At 39.4% G+C, this 20,368-nt stretch overlaps 1 protein-coding gene across 1 annotated transcript in view; it reads right to left on the minus strand.

Moving 5' to 3' along the window:
* LAMA2 (laminin subunit alpha 2) overlaps positions 1–19,146 on the minus strand; it is a 337,406-nt gene extending 318,260 nt beyond the window's left edge. Inside the window, exons 1-3 of the mRNA XM_029911052.1 lie at positions 19,143–19,146; positions 18,311–18,484; positions 11,262–11,374 (exon numbers count right to left, since the gene is read on the minus strand). Of these exons, the coding sequence (XP_029766912.1) occupies positions 11,262–11,374; positions 18,311–18,484; positions 19,143–19,146 (291 nt within the window). The remainder of the gene's footprint in view (positions 1–11,261; positions 11,375–18,310; positions 18,485–19,142) is intronic.
* Positions 19,147–20,368: the final 1,222 nt, after the last annotated feature.

Consider the following 20,368-nt stretch of genomic DNA (forward strand, 5'->3'; position numbering starts at 1 on the left):
GGTAAAATCTTTACCACATGTTTCCAGCAACAGGGCTGACCAAATTCTCATGTCAGAATGCCTCCGAAAATCCAAAAGCTGGTTCCTTTGTCTTCTTAGTTGCAAGAGAGCAAGAAAGATAGAATACCTGTGTTGTTTTTGACCCGACTTTCATAAAATATCAGGGTTGGAAGGGACCTCAGAAGGTCATCTAGTCCAACCCCCTGCTCAAAGCAGGACCAATCCCCAGACAGACTTTTGCCCCAAATTGCCCCTTCAAGGATTGAACTCCCAACTGTGGGTTTAGCTGATCAATGCTCAAACCACTGAGCTATCCCTCCCCCTCATAGTCCAATCACCCTTTAAAATGCATTTTCCTGAAGGTTACCCTCGATAAAATTCCTTCCCATTGTGAGGACGGAGATGTGGAGTCTTGTGATGAAAGACATTCCATGTTGTTGGTTTGTCAAAATGCAGTTGTATCTGTTCCTGCTCCCCTCTGTTGCCAAAGAATGGCCACTTGACAGGTGATTACCAGACAAATCTGGGGAGGGGGTAAACCTATTCCTCGAAGTCAAAGGACAAGCTAATGCCTCTGGCCAGGTGTCAAATTTGATTGGCAAACACATTTCAGTCATAATTTCAGCTTATGTTCATAATTTTACATATAATGTTGCTACACATATTTTACCATGATATTATTGATTAGTGAGTTATTAGTTTTCAAATGATACCTCACAAGGCATATTTTTGACAAAGACTATTACAATAGCGTGCAGGATGTGAATACAGGCGTGCATTAGGTCACAGTGTGTCATCTGGGATTTAGAGGCACAACACAGTATCCAGGACATATATCCTGAAACTATCTGACCATTGATAGAAAAGCAAATGCCACTATAGTAACAGAATGGGAAGGAGGAAAAATAATATTAATCAATACTTCTGTCATCTGGGGAAAAAATGAAACAAGAAACGGAAAGGGTTTCTCTTTCTGAAAATTCTGAAGCATTTTTGATCTTTGCCAGTATGTGTTCCGATGTGGGGGTGAGAAAAACAAGTTAGTAAGAAATCTTCCAGACCACAAGGCAATAAAAATTGTGTAGTCTGACTCAGTAATGAGTTCAAGAGATTGGGGAGCATAGAGATTTATTGGCAACCCAATTACCTAACAAGTTAGCTGTGTTTTCTGTACACAGAGGATATTACAACTCTTCTTGGAGGGATATATTTGCTTCCTAACCAATTTAGGTTGCAACTGAAAGGTATGGCTTCCCTATGTATGTTTTGACTCCTGGCTATCCAAGAGAAGCCTGTCTTTCTTATGTTCTGTCACAAAAGCAGAGATCAACTGGACTGGTTTTATTGACAATCATGTCTTAAGCATTCAGCCATTAAAAATACAAGAGTTTCTCTTGGAGAATCCTTTGCTATAGAACTCCTTTCCCATGATGGTATGGAAGAACCTGCATTTGTTAATCTTGGTGAAAGGTTAATCTATTTGCTTGGACATTTGTCTGAGGAGTAGGAGTGTGGGGGAAATAATAAGTACTGTATTGTTCTAGGGCAGGACTCTACCGGGGTTGACATTTATCAGCAATGTCTGTACATGATTTTGAATTTTGTAAAAGCATATTTTAAACAAACAGAGGAAAAGGCAGGAAAAAAATACAGGGTAGGAGATATGATAGATACTATACACATTACACAGGTAGTGATTAAAAAGCTAACTATGTTGTCAAAACACTTACCACAGTTCTGTTTGTTTTTAAAAAATATGTTTTATGATTATATTTCCTCAGCATATTTGTTATCAGAAGCTGATGGCAGAATTGCTTTAAATGATCAGAAACAATGAGCACAATTATAGAATAACTTCAGCTCCAGCAGGCAAATATTTCAGAGAAAGAGTCCTTGAGAACCCAGGAGGAAAATATAATCTGCCACATACTATAGATCACTACTTTGTATATGTCCCTTAGTACCAGCAAAGTAAAAACCTGAAGTAGTGATGAGCGACACTCAAAAGGATCAGAGTTCAGCTTAAATTCTGATAAGTATCCAAAAGTTCAACGGCTTAAAAAAGCTTCATGTGTGTGAAATTTGGCTGGATGTTAGAAATGAGGTCCTCATTCTTTTACTCTAGGCCCCTTTTTCACCATTCTGGCAAAATAAGAGAGTCTTAAGTAGGAGTAAGTATGATTGTAACAAATGTAATTCACATTCACTTCAAGACCTTTTACGTCGTCAGACGGGCGTAAAGGCACTTTTATGTATATAAGAATCAAGGGCTTCCTTGCAAGAATCTTAAATGTTCCAAATTCTCAAAAACTATAATATTTTAAATAGTTGGCTTAATTTACTTCTACTACACTGTGAAAAATACAAACAACTATATAAAATCAATCTCAGAGTTGCAGGCCCTGGCTGAATCTCCCAGGGCCTCCAGAGCTAGATCTCTTTCAATATTCCAAACTTAGTTCTCTCTCTCTTTCTTGTGTCCCAAGACTTACTCAGTTGATTTTCAGTGCACACTGCAATCTTTATCCCAGTATATGGGGTAGAAGAGGGATAATAGAGACTGGCATTTGTTGGTAATGAGGTGCACAATTTGGATTTGAGTTAATCCCTATTTGGTTACACTCTGCTTTTGGGGTGGAGGGAAGCTGCTGGCTTTATCTTTTATGTAACTGTACTTTGATTTTTGTCAAAAGCATCTAAAGTCCGGGATATCTGGCATTTTTTTTCCATTGGTCAGATATCTAAGTAAAAGTATGTAAAAAGCATGGATGTAAATACATTCCTAACACACACAGTCCCAGTGGAATTAAAGTTGACTAATATAATTTCTACCATCTCCAGTCTAAACCAATGGCATGAAGATTAGCACACAACAAAACCAATCCTTTGTTCCCTGCCTCCTTACCCTAATCTTTGAGGCCAGAAGTTCAGATATGAAAAGGTGGTTTATTACATCACATAAAATTTCAATCTGAGAAAAATTACTCCCCTTCCTTGGAGGCAAGAAAATGGCTCACAGCATAGTGTTAAGATCAAAGTTTGACACAGATGTATAGGACTAGTTTCTACCTACTACAGTGTGGACCATATCGATGGTGTGTCAAGTGTCACTGCAATATGGCTATAAGGCAACTCTGGTTCACCAACCACTCTTTAGATAGCCATTTTCAATTACAGCAACAAAATAATAAACAACAATATAGAAACCCTATTGTGTGAGTAACATTTTCCTCTACCGTAAGTTACACGTCACTTTGGAAGAGAGACTCTGATGTTGCTCCCTAAAGTATTAGTTTAACAAGTCCCAACCATGTGATTTGAGCCAGGAGAGGCAGGTCGACACAAGGGGCTTTGATCCACTAAATTAGAGGGACTCTGAAGGGAGACTGCAAAGATGTACTTTCAGAATCTAAAATAATGCCACAACTTTTGTGTAATCATTAAGATTTAGGACTCAAAAAGTGGGTTGTACCTGTTTTAGGAGAGAAATAAGTGGACACAGACACTGGTTTAATAAATTCCAAACATCTGGCACTTAATTTACACCATGGTACACACAGTTCCTACGGAATACAGCTGTGAACAGAGATGGGACAGCAGAAAGGCATAGACTCGTTTACTCAAAACTTCAGCAGTGGCGCTTCAGAAAAAACATCATTATGTTTTTCAGCTTGCATACATATTCCAACTCCAGTGTGTTTGTAACTTTCTTGTTCAAACACTCTTTAAGGGGGGAAGCTTTGACTAATATTTTCAAACATGGGTGCCTGAAGTTATGATCCTAAATCCCTATTTAGGCACATAAATAAAAGGGCACTGATGTTCATTTGTACTGAGTACCCACAAATCGCAAAGTCAAATGGGATTTGCAGGTGCTCAGCATCTTTGAAAATGAGGCTAAGTTTATTGAGAAAATTAAGTACAGATTTAGGAGCTTAATTTGAGGCACTGAGGTTTGGGCACTCAACTACCTAAATAAGACTTTGACCACTGCTCCCACAAACTTCAACAGGAGCTGAAGCTCCTCAACATCTCTGAAAAACAGGCCTCATTTTGATATGTAAATATGGGTTTATGTGCCCAATTTTAGGCACCCAAGTTTGAAAAAACTGGTGTCTCAGCCTAAGCTACATCTCTAATGAACATGTGACTTTCTTTGCTTTCTGTTAGCCAAGTGCTCTAAAGAACAGCTGAACCTCACTCCAGGATCCCTTCTGTGGTGTGCATTATGGGTATCCTGCCCTGGTGGCTGTAGGGAACTTCTTCCCAAGCAACCATTAGGGCCAGTCAGACCTTAGATGGACACAAGTTAAGGAGGAGAGAGTGTACTTGGCCCCTTCACAGAAGGTTTCTTTTTCTCAAGCATGAATCAGCAATACTACTACATTAGGCCATCCTGGAACACAGCTCTGGGGTAGATAAATACTAATAGGCTCTTGATACTAATTTGGCTTTTGATATTTTTTGATCAGGCTGGGTACTCACAAAACACTGATATTCATATTTTTTTCTTAGCTCTGTTTATATCTGGCCCCAAATGTTCAAATTCATATATAGCCCATATTACAGATATATTTTAAAACACAGCTGCAGATACATAAACAACTCCATTGCATACAAACCTAAATGCTCAAGCTTTACAAAAGTCAGAAAGTAAAATAAAGTACTGTACCAAAATGATGAAACCATCCATTTTTTATATGTGGAACCCATAATACGGCTGTGAAAAATTACTTAAAGATATTATCATAACCTATTTCTATTGGTCTTACTTTGTCCTTTCCATAACTGTAGTAATCAAAAAGGATTAAATGATTTTTTCCCATTCATCTCTCTCCCCATAATGACTTTTTTCTTATTTGGTGGTTGTTTTGCAGAAAATTTTGCTTTGATTTCATCCTGCCTTCCACTGACAGCAGTGTCTCTAAGGAGCTTTTCCCACCGACTGCTATATTGAGTTTTTATAGTACTAGCGTGAGTTCTATCCTGTTGTTTTCATGTTCCAGCCTTTCTCAGTTTAACTTGTCACAGTTGCCTAGTTCCATCACGTCTCTCTTTCAGCACGTAGCGTCCCAGTTCTGCAATGTCATGTATATAAACCAAACAAAACCAAACACATAACTCTCCCTTTTGCAATTTTCTTCTTCGTGACACTATTCCTATTAAGTTTACGGAGAAGCTGAGTAATAAGGCAGAAGTTCATTTTCTGTGGTTTCACTCATGGGCAATCAACTGGTTCTGTTCCAAAAGATAATCAACTGGTTCACTTCATAAAAGATTATAATGAACCAGATGAAAATCCTCAAAGTGATGTTTGGGCAACACCAAATCATGAAATAAGGAGTTCAGAGTATACATCCATGAAAGTGCTGTATGCATTTCATAACTGGGGATGGGAGAACTGCTTCAGAAGAAGTAATATGTCTCCCTCTCGCTCCCAGCCATTCTATTTTTTATATAGCTCCACATGGTGTATCTGGCACTGTTCAAAGCACTAAACGTGCCATTTGAATAGCAGAGTCCCTGCCTCTGAAAACTTGCATTCTAAAGGCACTAGCAGCTAAAATACAACTCAAAACATGAACAATAGAACAGAAGGTTTATCAGAAGTCTTCAGAAGTAGGAAAGCGAAGGTGATGGGGAGCTTAACTAGGGACCCAACCTCATTTTTAAACCAAATTTGAAAGAAATATTTTGAAATTCTAATAATTTCAAATTATGTTGTTTTTGTTTTTTCCTTTCCAGGACCAGAACTGGAAGGGATCACCATCTCACCTTCAACCACCTATCAGCTTCCCCGTGGATTTGCCAGTTTTCCCTATAGAAACCCCGCTAATCTTTCACAGCAGCTTCTGACCATTAGAGGACTTACGGGAATCAATATCACCAGGAGTAGAACTTGCAACTCCAGGTCTCCATGAAAGTCCACTTATTTCCAATTTTTCCCCACTTCCTCCCCCTGCCCTTCATGAAAGGGTGTAATCCTTTTAAAAAGGAATATTTTCCATTGTGCTGGAACTGATCTCATTGCATCAGAATCTCCTCTACTACATTATGAGGATGTATGCAAAACTACCCCTTGCTCCCAAAGCTAAAACCCAGTGTCTAACACAACCACATGCAGGAGGCAAAACACTCCCTGTTCCTAGGTGATGCACATTTCATAGATATGGTGCTCCCACTACATGGAATAAAAGGTCCTGTTAAAATCAAATTCACAATTGCTCCTGCTACACTACCAGTCCAGCCCAATGTAAGTGTGTTTTTAATCCCCAAGTAAACTTGCCATATGAACAGTCTGCACAAAGCACAGTTACATTTACCAAATTCCGTTGAATGAATATTTTTGATCAGCTATTTATTGTAACAGAATAATAAATCTTATACAGTATATGTACAATGCTTTTCATCCACGAATCTGAACGTGCTTTATAAATATGAATCATACCTCAAAAACACTTTTGTGAGATAAATGATGATGTAATCACCATTGTACCAATCATAAACTCTTGCAGAGAGAAGTTATGTGACCATCCCAAGCTACCCCCCAAAATTAGTATCAAAGTCATGAGCAGAATCCAGAAGTCCTGATTCCTAGAACACACTCTAACCACAAGGCATTATGAGTAAAGTTTTCAACAGTACCTACGTGAATTAAGAGCTTAATTCCCAGGTCTTAAGCCCTTTTAAAAATATTTTACCCCTTTTCTTTAATTAATGCAAAAAGAATATAATTGCCTTTTTTAAATGAATGATAATCTTTCTGCTTCTTCTAAGTTAGATGTGTCACCTATTCAAATAACTCATTAGTTATTACTAACTATGATGCACAATTACTTTATTATGCAGTACAGTCATAATAGAAAAATAATACAATTGCCCTCAAAAGGTATGGAATTATTTAATGAAGGAAATAGTAATTATTTTCCTAATTTTTTTTCATAAAATTAGAATTTGCTAAAAGCACTCCATGTATAGTCATAATTATTAGTAATAGAACATACTGCTAATGCGTTCCTGCAAATTACAGTCCATTATTTGCAGAAATAATGTGACAAATCTGTTTTTAAAAAGTTACACATTTTTTGTACTTACAGCAAGAACACATCAGTAAAATCACTGGCAATTATTGAATCTCATGTTTGCCAACAAAGATAAGGAGCAAAATCTTTTTTTTTAAATGATGCCTCAGAGGCATCTTGTGACCTTCATCCATTCATGGTGACTGCGGTCTGTGATCCCAGCTGGAATAGACATCTCATTTTTTACTGAATACTCTATTAAAGCCTACACCTCTCAGTGTGCAAAGAAAACCACTTCTTATAGTATAGAGCTATATCTTTGACATTTTAAAGCCGAGAATATTGATATATATCACCACTGTTGGGGGGCAAAATTATCCCTTGGCCTATGCCAGGTGGTAAGTGGTACAAGGTGCCTCCTTAACTGCACGGACTACTCACATTGCCAGCCAGAGCATGGGGAGAGCACAGGCTTCACAACTTCCCCCACTTCTGTGAAGATGGATAGGAATGAAAGGGCAGATCCTTGACTCTGCTCCTTCAAAGCACCGACTGCACAGCTGAGCTGGTGCAGAAGGAGAAGTCATCTGATACTGGTCTACGCTTAAAGCACTTTCTCTGGACTATACTTTGAACAGTGAATTGTGTAGTGACCATGGGCTAGGGGTAACAGTACAATCTCCCCTTTTCACACTATCACACACTTTATGTTTTATTTAAGCAAACTAATATAGCAGTCACAGTGTGCTAATTGTAATATGCTATTGGTATCTGCCGAAATTCCTGAAATACAGTCAAACCACCACCTCATGTACATTTCAGAGTAGGCACTGTAACTCGATAATCACCACAGCCCTTTTTATGTAAGCAAAACATAGAATTAAAGAAAGCTCTTCTTGGTTTTTCCCTGTCACAGTTTGGATACCAGCACTAAAGGGGATGGAATAATTTATGAGGCTGGGATTGACATAAAGGAATTATTGGCAGATAGGGGAGCCTTATTCTTAAAACCGTAGTTGAATGAAACCATCCTACTATCTAACAATCAGAGAAGGAATGTCTTGGGGGAGGCGGGGGTGAATGGTGAAGGGTAAGGATGCTAATTTATTTCTGATGCATGAGAGCTATTTGCATGTTAATGGATCCGAGCCAGCAAGAGAGAAAATCAATGTGTAGGGAGAAGGCAGGTAATAGTACCTGTAAGGTCAAAGGAACAATTTTAAAGGGCAGAAGACTAAAATCAAACCTGTTCCAGCAAAAAACAAATATCTTATTTTTATTGGATACAATAAAAATATTCATTAGACATTGGGCCAGGGATCTGAGACGATGACAACCTCATTTTCAATATAGTAATTGTGACAGGTTGGGTCACAGAGACCCCCTTTGGACTGCCACCTGATGTAGTGAGACTACCTCTGAGCCTGTTTTCCCTGCCATCTTGGGACTTCTGAACTCTGCCTTGTTGAGCCAGACATGCTAGCCTGCTGCAAACACAGACCCAGGTCTGAACCACGTCCCCCAAAAGCTGCAGACTTAACTGAAAACAGCTTAAGAAGTGTTCCTGTCTCCATCACCCAGATACCCAGTTCCCAATGAGATCCAAACCCCAAATAAATCCGTTTTACTCTGTATAAAGCTTATACAGGGTAAACTCATAAACTGTCTGCCCTCTATAACACTGATGGAGAGATATGCACAGCTGTTTGCTCCCCCAGGTATTAATCACTTACTCTGGGTCAATTAATAAGCAAACGTGATTTTATTAAATATAAAAAGTAGGATTTAAGTAATTCCATGTAATAACAGACAGAACAAAGTAAGTTACCAAGAAAAATAAAACGAAACACGCAAGTCTAAGCCTAATACGTTAAGAAACTGATTACAGATAAAATCTCACCCTCAGAGATGTTCCAATAAGCTTCTTTCACAGACTAGACTCCTTTCTAGTCTGGGCCCAATCCTTTCCCCTGGTACAGTCCTTGTTGCAGCTCAGGTGGTAGCTAGGGGATTTCTCATGACTGCAGCCCCCTTTGTTCTGTTCCACCCCCTTATATACCTTTGGCACAAGGCGGGAATCTTTTGTCTCTCGGTCCCCACCCCTCTTTCTAAATGGAAAAGCACCAGGTTTAAGATGGATTCCAGTACTAGGTGACATGGTCACATGTCCTATAAGACCCCAAGCCTTCATTTTTCCCGGCCTAACGCACAGGAAGGCTTGCAAGTAAACAGAGCCATCTACAGTCAATTGTCCTGGTTAATGGAAGCCATCAAGATTCCAAACCACCATTAATGGCCCACACTTTGCATAATTACAATAGGACCTCAGAGTTATATTTCATATTTCTAGTTTCAAATACAAGAATGATACATTCATACAAATAGGATGAACACACTCAGTAGATTATAAGCGTTGTAATGATACCTTACAAGAGACCTTTCGCATGAAGCATATTCCAGTTACATTATATTCACACTCATTAGCATATTTTCATAAAATCATACGGAGTGCAAGGTCACAGTAATGACAAAGGTGGTTCCAGAGTTAGAATGCTAACAATGAAAGGGACTCGCATCTGAACTTCAGAGCATCTCCAAGGTATAACAGGAGCAAGGGACCATGTCTGCAAATCCATTTTCTCAAATTCTCTGACCATTGCAGCACCACCAGAGGGAAAGTTAATATAAAACAACCACAAGCATTTTTACCACCATGTATCTAAATGGTGGTTTGTCTGTTCTGAGGAAATGAAAGAAAGAATTCTAGAAAATTAAGCATCATATTTTTGATGCATTTTGATTAACCTCAAGGGTGAGGCCCAAACTAGACAAGGCTAGGGACTCCTATTCCTAGATATGTTTTCTTGTACACTTACATTTGGTTTAATTTTATTTTCTAATAAACTGTGTTTTATTCAAGACTCTTTTGGACCATTGACTCTTTCTGGGATAATCAACTACAGTCCTGTAATCCTGGGGAGAGGTTAATGGTCCTTCTGAGAAGTAATAATTGAGGATATGCAACACTCAGATTCTGGATGAAAGCCATAAACCAAGAAATCCTATCCAGGGATTAAAGTAGATTGAATCAGGAGGTTGTAGGAGGATCTCTGCACACTTAGCTACAGAGAAGGGAGAGTTGTGAGGGCTGTGCTACTTACCCAAGCCAGGGAGAGATGGGGACATTCCCCTTTGCTTTTACAAAGGAAAAAAGAACTGCATTTTCCTCACATTAGCCCATCCCATAAGTCATCTTGGTATATGGGACAAGCCTATAGACCACAGAAAAGAGGGGACTTTGAGGGGACCTGGTGACAATATTCCGTTGTCTTGGGGATAAGGTCAAAGCCTATTAGATTATCTAGTCCATCTTTAATTTCTATGATATTGAGTAGCAGGATGATAAGTCTAATAGCATGATGTGTATTTCTGGTGACGGATAGTTATTCTGTATTTGCATTAGCACAATACAAATAAAACTACTTTTCCTCCAGCACCCAAAATCCTTTTGCTTGCATGTCTGGCATAATCCAGCAAATTTGTGAGCATCAAATAACGGTATTCCAGAAAACTACAGCTGTCAAGAATACCATAGAAAGAGACAGAGATGATTGGCAGAAGATGCAACATGAAACCTGAGGCTACTCCTACTGAGTCTATGCAAATACAACAGGCCTTGTTAACTCTCCAAGTAGCCCAGGTTTAATTTAAAACCAGTTGACAGCTTGCAAAGCTTTCAGTAACGAGAAGCAATTTATTTAAGGGCTTTGTTAGCCACACACACAAAAAAAAAAAAAACTTTAAGTGCACCTATCCTTAGCAAAGCTGAAGACATTCTTAGTGCTTTATTATTTTAGTAGTTAAAAATGCAGCATTTTAAACCTATTAAACCTTTAATAAATGTGTTGCCCCCACACATACCATTTTTAGTTAGACTTATTTCTAAAGATCCAAACCTACAGCTGAAACAAACATTGAATACTTCATATTTAGACTAATTCAAAATATGTCTTAAAAACAAATAACCTGAAATCTGATTTTCTAAAAAAAAAAAACCACGTATGTATTATGCTACAATGAATAAGCTACATTGTGCATAGTCCATATAACTCAGTATGGTATAATGAAGCTGGGAGTATCTTTATGATCCAAAAGCATCACTGACAAAATAAGGAGTGACGAATGAGCCAGCAATTATGTGAGTGAGAAAGGTTTGCAGAAACAAAGAACAAACAGTACCTGTCGAAGGTCCAATGTAATGGTAACATGATGATATTCTATCCCATTTTGGATACTGGGACTCTGCCACCAAGTGTTCTTCCCATCAATTGCATTAGTTATTGGGTGTCGTTCTATTGGACCATTGGCAATATGTAAAAGAAAAACATCTTTAGAATCGTCAGCAGTGGTTTGGTGGTAGCATTTAGTTAATACAGGATATGAATATAATATTGTACATAAAAGTACTTCCATGTGTTTGTTGGTGTTATGGCACAGTATGCAACATGCTCTAAAGGTGAACCACAAAGCTTTATTAAGAAATAAGTATCAAAAAGACTTTTTAAAACCCCAAATCAGTAACAGAATACAAGTATAGACTTAAAAAGACAAAGTAGTACATTAAAACAAAATAACTGATCATCTGTTTTTCTTTTACTTTTGAAGGAAGTTTAATATTAAATGTTTGCCTTGCAACCTCCAAGGAGACCACAGCCACCTAAACCAGCATCTCCAGGCAGGTAGTGTGAGATCATCAGCTAATGTAATGAGCACAAACCAGGAATTTAGGACTTGGCAGGCAGGTGAAGGAGAAGGTACTGTGGTTCATTTGTTAGTATTTGTGTTTGGAAGTCATATGCAATCATGCAGTTTTCATACAGAAAGAAATTTTATTCTATTCTACACAGAGCTAATCCAAGAACCATCACTGTATGTATTTGAGTGTTTTATAATCCACTGCTTAAAATGACAGAGGTTTCCATCTCTCTCTCTCTCTCCCCTCAAGGTTCTCCTCAAGACCCTCTGAACTATTTATGGTATGGTATTTAGAAGGTATTGGGTCTTGCTTGTATTCTCTGCATTTGGGTAAATATCACCCAGTAATTGCAAAGAGTATTTTTTGTCTATCCATGTTTCAGGAGGATCTGCTCTTGTGCATACAGGATGGTAGCCTACGCACAATTCTAAAGGATCTGATCCTGCACCCACAGAAATCACTGATTTACCTGGGAGCGAGACTACATCCAAAGCAGGGAAAAAATCAGAAGTTATTTAAAAAATAATGTGTCTCCTTCCCCCAGCTACTAGATATGGAAGACATTATACACAGTCAGAGAATGTATTATTCTTGTGGTGTCAAGCACATGATAAATGTTACCTTTTCACCTAGAATGACTTCCTAAAAATACATTGCTAGATATATAAAATGGGAAGAAAAAGAAGTTATTTATTGTTCTTAGATTCTTAGGGGAATCAATCAAACTGGAGAGTTTACCGCCTTTTATTTGTTGTTTAAGTCAACTAAGCAGATTGAAAGTCTGTTTTTTTGTTGTTTCATATCACGTCAGCTGTCTGTGGAGGACAGGAATCCTGCCTCATTAATGAAAGCCAGAATGTCTGAACATATTTAAAGAAACAATTAAAGTGTTTTGTGGGAGTGAGGGGAGGTGTCAGTCCTTAAAACTGCAAATGCCAGAAGTGTATTTAAATATCAAATGATTCAGTGGCACCAGTAAGCACTAGCATTTGCTTGTTATAATATTAGTGGTACAAATGGAAGCATAATTGGTGTGGGTAATTGGGAAATATTTGCCTGAATATACAGTTAGATCAGAGGGAGTTGTTGTAGAAATCAGGCAGGGAGTGTAAAACAACAGCCTCCCCTCAAATACAATAGTCAGGTTTATACCCATGAAGAAGGACTGCTCAGATCCCACTCTGGCAACAAAGCTATTTGGCTCAGGCCAAGAAGGGAGGGATCAAAAGCTGACAGAGAGAGAGAGAGGGCTAGCTTGCTGCAGTAAGTGGGCTACAGTTTGGTCCCCAAGAGAATGGGGGACATCAAGGCTAAGTCATGTCTACCTAGGGCCTCAAGGGGAACAAGAAAGTAGGTAGGGCTTCTGGTTTTAGGTTTTAACCAATCAATACCTCCAATAAAAATTTTTTTAAAATCAGGGTTTATTCAGTAAACTGTAAAAACTCCAGAAACAGTTACTAAGTATCTAAAGGCTTGTCTAGAAGGAGGAGTAATGTGCTCTATAGGGTGTGATTTCTAAAGTGCAGTAATCTGTTGTGCATTAATTAATTGTGCAGTAATCTGTTGTGCATGCAGACCCTGCTGGTGTGCACTAAAGATTCCCCTACTGCACTTTAATGTAGTGCTGTTTGAAACAGTACTACATTAAAGTGCACAAGGCAACATTACAAAGAGATTATTCATTACAGTATATACTATTGTATATGTACAATATAAACTCCAATTTTTGAACATCTACAAAATACTCAAAAATCAATAAAAATACAACCTGAAAAATGTCACTGCATATTACCGCTATCCACAAGAGCACTTGCAGGTGACAAGTCCATTGGGCTTGCTAGGTATTATGGTAGGCTACCTGGGGCGGGGAGAGGGGGGCAATACAGAGACCCAATTGGGGAGTGGTTATGCCACAGAGCCGCATCCCAAACAGAAGTGGAGGCAAGGCCTGCCACTCAAAACGCAGAGGACTGGACAAAAGGCCTCAGCAGGGCAGCTTATCCAGGGACCATGACAACTGGCATCATCTCTGTATTTAACACACACACACACACACACACACACACACACACACACACACACACACCCACCGAGAGGGAGAAAAGCCAATGCTCTAGGCATTGTCAAAGATAACAACTCTGATCATCATTACAGCTCCTGTCTTAAAATGTGTGCTTGCAAAAATCATCTGTAAATTCAACTCAGGGCTCCTAGGTGATTGTGACAGAAGTTGTCTAATTGGAAATTTTGATATCAGTCTCCTCCAGCCAAACTGATATGAGATTTAGTCCTGAAAAGTAGGGTTGGAAGATGAATCAACAATTAACTGTAATCCCCATTATGAAAGTTTAATCATAATTAATTTGAAAACATTCATTAATTGCTGGCAGGTTTTCCTTATTTAACGTGAGAGAGAAAATAATATAACATTTGCAAAAGGGACAGGACTGAAATGCTACTCCAAGGACTAACCTGACTGACGGGGGTTTGAGCATTGGCATGCTAAACCTAGGGTTGTGAGTTCAATCCTTAAGGGGGCCACTTAGGGATCTGAGGCAAAATCAGTACTTGGTCCTGCTAGTGAAGGCAGGGGCCTGGACTCGATGACCTTTCAGGGTCCCTTCCAGTTCTATGAGATAGGTATATCTCCATATTTTATTATTATGATAAGGGGAATCGCACCTAAAGTAAGCTCATCCCACTGTTCCCTTTAATTTGGGCTCACATGCGATTAACCAGGGAGTCTGTGTTCATTTCCTTCTACAGTAATTAAGGGGAGGCACACCAGACTCACAGATTCCAAGGGGATCACTTAAAGTCTGGTTACATTACATGGTACTCTGATTAATGACAGGTTTCAGAGTAGCAGCTGTGTTAGTCTGTATCTGCAAAAAGAACAGGAGTACTTGTGGCACCTTAGAGACTAACAAATTTATTTGAGCATAAGCTTTCGTGGGCTACAGCCCACTTCTTTGGATACATAGAATGGAACATATATTGAGGAGATATATATACACATACAGAGAGCATGAAAAGGTGGGAGTTGTCTTACCAACTCTGAGAGGCCAATTAAGTAAGACTCCTCCGGACGGTCAAAACAACAGACTGGACTTCTACATAGATTGCTTCCGTCAACGTGCAAAGGCTGAAATTGTGGAAAAGCAACATCACTTGCCCCATAACCTCAGCCATGCTGAACACAACACCATCTACAGCCTCAGAAACAACTCTGACATCATAATCAAAAAGGCTGACAAAGGAGGTGCTGTCGTCATCATGAATAAATTGGAATATGACCAAGAGGCTGCTAGACAGCTCTCTAACACCACACTCTACAGGCCATTATCCTCTGATCCCACTGAGGATTACCAAAAGAAACTACACCATCTGCTAAAAAAACTCCCTGACAAAGCACAGGAACAAACCTGTACAGACACATGCCTAGAACCCCGACCAGGGGTATTCTATTTGCTACCCAAGATCCATAAACCTGGAAATCCTGGACGCCCCATCATCTCAGGCATTGGCACCCTAACATCAGGATTGTCTGGCTATGTGGACTCTCTCCTCAGGCCCTACGCTACCAGCACTCCCAGCTATCTTCGAGACACCACTGACTTCCTGAGGAAACTACAATCCATCGGTGATCTTCCAGAAAACACCATCCTGGCCACTATGGATGTAGAAGCCCTCTACACCAATATTCCACACAAAGATGGACTACAAGCTATCAGGAACAGTATCCCCGATAATGTCACAGCTAACCTGGTGGCTGAACTTTGTGACTTTGTCCTCACCCACAACTATTTCACATTTGGGGACAACTTATACCTTCAAGTCAGTGGCACTGCTATGGGTACCCGCATGGCCCCACAGTAACAGGCAACATTTTTATGGCTGACTTAGAACAACGCTTCCTTAGCTCTCGTCCCCTAACGCCCCTACTCTACTTGCGCTACATTGATGACTTCTTCATCATCTGGACCCATGGAAAAGAAGCCCTTGAGGAATTCCACCATGATTTCAATAATTTCCATCCCACCATCAACCTCAGCCTAGATCAATCCACACAAGCGGTCCATTTCCTGGACACTACTGTGCTAATAAGCGATGGTCACATAAATACCACCCTATACCGGAAACCTACTGACCGCTATACTTTCCTACGTGCCTCCAGCTTCCATCCAGGACACACCACACGATCCATTGTCTACAGCCAAGCTCTAAGATACAACCGCATTTGCTCCAATCCCTCAGACAGAGACAAGCACCTACAAGATCTCTATCAAGCATTCTTAAAACTAAAATACCCACCTGCTGAAGTGAAAAAGCAGATTGACAGAGCCAGACAAATACCCAGAAGTCACCTCCTACAAGACAGGCCCAACAAAGAAAACAACAGAACACCACTAGCTGTCACATTCAGCCCCCAACTAAAACCTCTCCAGCGCATCATCAAAGATCTACAACCTATCCTGAAAGATGATCCCTCACTCTCACAGAGCTTGGGAGACAGACCTGTCCTTGCTTACAGACAACGCCCCAACCTGAAGCAAATACTCACCAGCAACCACACATCACTGAACAAAAACACTGACCCAGGAACCTATCCTTGCAACAAAGCCCGATGCCAACTCTGTCCACATATCTATTCAAGTGACATCATCATAGGACCTAATCACATCAGCCACACCGTCAGGGGCTCGTTCACCTGCACATCTACCAATGTGATATATGCCATCATGTGCCAGCAATGCCCCTCTGCCATGTACATTGCCCAAACCGGACAGTCTCTACGCAAAAGAATTAATGGACACAAATCTGACATCAGGAATCATAACACTCAAAAACCAGTAGGAGAACACTTTAACCTGTCTGGTCATTCAATGACAGCCCTGCGGGTGGCAATTTTGCAACAGAAAAGCTTCAAAAACAGACTCCAACGAGAAACTGCTGAGCTGGAATTGATATGCAAACTAGATACAATCAACTTAGGGTTGAATAGGGAGTGGGAATGTCTGAGCCATTACAAACATTGAATCTATCTCCCCTTGTAAGTATTCTCACACTTCTTATCAAACTGTCTGTACTGGGCTATCTTGATTATCACTTCAAAAGTTTTTTTCTCTTACTTAATTGGCCTCTCAGAGTTGGTAAGACAACTCCCACCTTTTCATGCTCTCTGTATGTGTATATATATCTCCTCAATATATGTTCCATTCTATGCATCCAAAGAAGTGGGCTGTAGCCCACGAAAGCTTATGCTCAAATAAATTTGTTAGTCTCTAAGGTGCCACAAGTACTTCTGATTAATGAGTCATCTCTGTTTAAATAAGGCTCTTCACAGTGCCAGATTAACGTTATGAAAACCTTAAACTGAGATGTGGTTGGCTATGAAAGACCAGGCATTCTAAAACCAGACAGTTGCAGGTTAATAAGAGGGAAAGACACACAGACCCATAGCACTTGTGTGTTTTTATATATAAATGAGACAGTGCTGACTAGTGATTGGAGCAGGGCACAGGGATGTGGCAACCCAAAATCTATTCCTCACACTGTGTGTTTGGTTTGCCGTGTGAATTATCACAGATTATGTATTTTTATTATTATTAACATATTTGGCTCTTCCCAAAATGGAGGATGTGATTTTAATCATACAGGAAATTCTTCAGAATTACCATGGAGAATAGCTGCTAATATGCTGTTCACCTCCGTCACTGAAAGGGCAGGTGAAAATATGGGAATACTACCATACAGCTCTACCTAGGTTCTAGTCTTCCTCGTATGCACTTCCCGTGTAGAAGGCACAAAACTCTCCTTGTACCTGATAATAAATTAATGCTTGAAAACTGATTTTACCCTGCGGCTGGTCTTTAAAAAAATAGTAATAATTTTAGCAAAGATTAGTTAAAAAAATGAAGTGTTAAAAAAATGAAGTGTTAAAAAAAACTCAGTGGTTTGGGGGCTTTTTAGTCAGTGAAATTAGAATTAACATCAAGCTGAGAAGGGGTGGAGGTGGGGGAAATCACAGAACAGGCTTAAGATAAATAAAATTGGCCTTAACCCCAAATTAAGATTTTGTAAATTATTCAAAAAGCTCAGAATATTCAGATTAAAATTAAGGACCTAATCCCATATTTAGGTACCTTAAAAATGGCCTGATTTTCATGTATGTCGAGCAATCACAAATCCATATGAACTCAGTGAGAGCTTCAGAGACTCTAATATTGGATTTAGTTGCTGAACATTAAGCATTCTTTGACCCAATGAGTTTAATTTAATTTACAGGTAAGAATTTTGCAAAGCTAGCCCAGGGACGAAAAATTTGGTTTTACTCATAACAAGAGGAATTTTCCAAAGTAATCAAGCCAATGAGCTAGAGTTTATTCTTCCTTCTCCGCCCTCCCCCGCCCCCATCCATTGCCAGTCATTTGGTCACAAAGTCCCTGAATATGAATGATCCTAGACAAAACTCCCATAGAAATATTTTCTGAAGAGCATGTCTATTAACATAACAAAATCGCATACATACGATGTGGAATCCTACTGTTCTGGTCACAAATACGACACTGTGGGGGGTTTCTTGCTGGTTGTCCAGGTACATGTTCAACTAGTTTGCAATACATTTCAGAGCCTTTTTCTCCACAGGTAGCATTAGTTGTGATGATAGCATTGACAGCCAGGTTCAGCACTGCTGGAAATAATCCTGGGGGGAAAAACCAACAGAAGTGAGGATAGGACGAGTTCAGTTGCACAAACAGAAATGTATATACTACATATTTAACCTTTTTAAGGCAATAAAGCAAAAGACCTAAGATTCAATGGCTGTGTATATACTGAAGAATGCAATGCCCCCATCAAACACCTTTCCATTTTTCAATCTAGATTTCAGACATCTGATTAAAGGCCATTACTAATAGTGTCATCATGCTTACTACATTCTAAAATCTAATTACAACAAATATCTGGTAGTTACATACATCTGAAAACACACTACTGTCGTGTTACTTGAAAGGTTGGGCAAAGTAGCTTACTGAAAGTATCATCAAGAAATGATATTACACCTCGACCCCAATATAACGTGACCCGATATAACATGAATTCTGATATAACGCAGTAACGCAGTGCTTCTGGGGGGCGGGGCTGTGCACTCCGGCGGATCAAAGCAAGTTCGATATAACGCAGTTTCACCTATAACGTGGTAAGATTTTTTGGCTCCCGAGGACAGCGTTATATCGAGGTAGAGGTGTATAAGCAATCCAAGCTCTCCAGTGACTGACAAGTTGGACATTATTTGAATCACACCTGCAAATTATCTGTGCAACTTCTTATACTCTATTTTCATCTCCATGGCAGAACATTACCCATCTTGCCTTGCATACACTGTATAATTTGTGTTATAATTTCACTGTATTATTGTTCTATATAGGTTCTTATACCACTTTCATCACTATTGTATCTGAGCACTTTCCAATAGGTCATGCAGCAACAAGACTAACATCTGTCATGTGGTTTGTTCTCTCTTTCATCCTCTGCTCAGTGAGAGAATTGTGTGTGCAGTATTGTTTTGATAGTTGTTGGGGTTTTTTGTGTGTGTATAATGTTCATACTGCTATATGTATTGCATATACTGTGATCCTCATTCAGCAAAGCTCTTAAGCATGTGCTTTGCTGAATCAAGGCCTATACGATGAACAACACAGCAAGCAATAAAGATTATAAATCCTTTGAGGAACAATCATTAAGTAAAGTCTACTCCCCTTCCCACCAAATGCTGATCAAATCCAGTGAGCTGTAGAAAAACAATGATCTGCTGAGGCAAACTGATGTGGTGGGTTGAGCTTACACATTAACCTTTCATGCTAGAAAGCAGTTTTGCTTCCTCAAAACTGCCATTACTGCAATTTAACAAAAATAAACACAGGTGGAAGTAGTTTGGATTGGGACATTGACAGATCTATCTGGAGATTTGCACCAACCTCTGCCTGCCCCTTGCCTGGTTCTAGACAGTTTAATCGGCTGCCAGTTTTAAAGAGCATAAAACCTAATCTCAAAATAGGTCCTTTGCCAAAACTGGTCTTGAAATTATTGCACATTTATGAAACTCCTTTGGTAATGACTCTCCTCTTTCTCCTAGATGTACTGTGCTAGCTGAATTAATACAACATCATGCAGCTGATTCCTTTTGATCTGCTAACTCTGTTCCCCTGTCTGTCCCTGCAATTAACCTGTTTGCCATTTAATTACAGAGCTCAGTGGTCATGGTACAGTTATCTTCTGACATAAGTTAGCGACTCTCCAGCTCACTTTAAAACCACGTTAAACATATTGCTCGAGTAAGGCATCCAATTAGTTAGTCACTTGTCCAATTTGTACAGTCAGTCAATCAATAGCTGGGATTTTATTGAGTTTGCAGCTTGCTGCTTCTTTACAGATTACAGCCCATTTTCATTACATTTTAAAATCTATATTGTTATACCCGTTGTATTTTTATTCAAAGCGTTCAGTGATATTTATTGCTATCTACAATAGGGTTGCATGCTAAAGACCGTGTAAGCGTTGCAAGCGCAAATGAATTGTGAACAGCTGT

This window comes from Terrapene carolina, unplaced genomic scaffold, assembly GCF_002925995.2.
Source record: "Terrapene carolina triunguis isolate 2854851 unplaced genomic scaffold, T_m_triunguis-2.0 Scaffold85, whole genome shotgun sequence".
Classification (NCBI taxonomy): Eukaryota; Metazoa; Chordata; order Testudines; family Emydidae; genus Terrapene; species Terrapene triunguis.